Here is a 1,367-nt window from a genome sequence, read left to right as displayed (position 1 = left end):
AAAGAAAGAAAGAAAGAAAGAAAGAAAGAAAGAAAGAAAGAAAGAAAGAGAGCAGTGGGAATAAAGAGGCGATTACAAGACCTTTTTTTAATCTAAAAACCGACTAAGTACATAACAAGGAGAGAAAGACCTCTCAGTACTGAACACCGAATTGCAATCCCTACTGACCGAATAAACTCAGAACATGTACATGGGTCACTGCCCAGGACCCAGGAGCCTGAGCGGCAGAACATGAAGGAGAAACACAGCTTCACAGTGTCTCCTCCTTTTTCCTTGGTCCACTCTTCCCCCTTAGGAAATTCCAATGATAGAAATCTCATTCACCGAAAGACCTGTTTCTAGACAAAAATTGGGCACGTTGCCCCTTTCTGCCTGCTGACCACCACCCTGGTCTTCCTCTGCTTTGCTTGGCTCTTTCTGCTGATGTGGCAATTTCTTCTTCTGTATCTTGCAGGGCTGACAGTTAAAGTACAGTGCTGTTGTGTTTATACCCACGACAAGGAGGATAATGACAATGAAGACCATGGTAGAACTGCGCCCTTCACTGGGTCCTGGCCAAAACACAGAAGACCCAGCTCAGGGGTGTGCGCTGCAGACAGAATTGCCCCCACCCTGACCCCTCCATCCCTACCCACCTCACTCCCACAGCCCAGGAGACCAGTTCTGTCCCCATTCCCTCGCCCAGTAAGATCTTCCTTTCCATGATTCCAGGAAACTCCTGGGGCATTCCCATCCCAAGCCCAGGGAGCGCAGCAGCAGCCACCTTGCACGGTAACAGCAATGTCTTTGCTGACGGAGCCCAGCTGGTTGGTGGCTGTGCAGCAGTAGATTCCAGTGTGGTTTTGAGCCACCTTTCTCGGCACCTCGAGGTCGACAGTCACCCCATTCCAGGTGCACACTAAAGCGGGAGCCGGGTTTCCCGCTGGGATGCAGGCAAGCGTCTGCTCCTTCCCTTCCAGCCACGTCTGAGTGCCGGGGCAACCAGCTTCTTCTAGCCGAGGCTTGTCTGCAAAATAAGTAAATAACCCAAAGAAGCTGGCTGGTGCTATGCCCTGCTCCCTGCAGCCGTCATGCTCGGCTCTTCCTGCCCCAGCCCAAGTGCTATTTCCTTAAGAAATTTCTGGGGTTTTTTAGGAGGGGAGTATCAGGAATCAAACTCAGAACCTTGTGCTTGTCCAGCAGGGGCTGTGCCGCTGAGCTATGTCCGTGGCCCACAAATTTCTTTGCAAGAGAAGGACTATAATTGTCTTGCTTTAAACCAACTTCCCTTTCTTTCATTTGGGCAAAGAGTCTGAGATGAACCCTGGGGTACTTCTATGCTTTTGGACTAAATGGTAAAACACTGCTTTGGTTAAAAGGCTGGAAAA

General features: G+C 50.0%; 1 protein-coding gene across 2 annotated transcripts in view; it reads right to left on the bottom strand.

Moving 5' to 3' along the window:
- Positions 1 to 145: 145 nt before the first annotated feature.
- Positions 146 to 1,367, bottom strand: part of LOC101586090 (intercellular adhesion molecule 5) — a 16,002-nt gene continuing 14,780 nt past the window's right edge. For both annotated transcript variants that reach the window (XM_023714099.1, XM_004630162.2), the window contains exons 7-8: positions 764 to 1,006; positions 146 to 551 (exon numbers count right to left, since the gene is read on the bottom strand). In XM_023714099.1, coding sequence (XP_023569867.1) covers positions 292 to 551; positions 764 to 1,006 — 503 coding nt within the window. In that variant the 3' untranslated portion in view covers positions 146 to 291. The remainder of the gene's footprint in view (positions 552 to 763; positions 1,007 to 1,367) is intronic.

The sequence above is a fragment of the Octodon degus genome, unplaced genomic scaffold (assembly GCF_000260255.1).
Source record: "Octodon degus isolate 3935 unplaced genomic scaffold, OctDeg1.0 scaffold00033, whole genome shotgun sequence".
Taxonomy (NCBI): Eukaryota; Metazoa; Chordata; class Mammalia; order Rodentia; family Octodontidae; genus Octodon; species Octodon degus.
The sequence above is the reverse complement of the archived record's forward strand: the minus strand, read 5'-3'. Positions and strand labels throughout refer to the sequence as shown.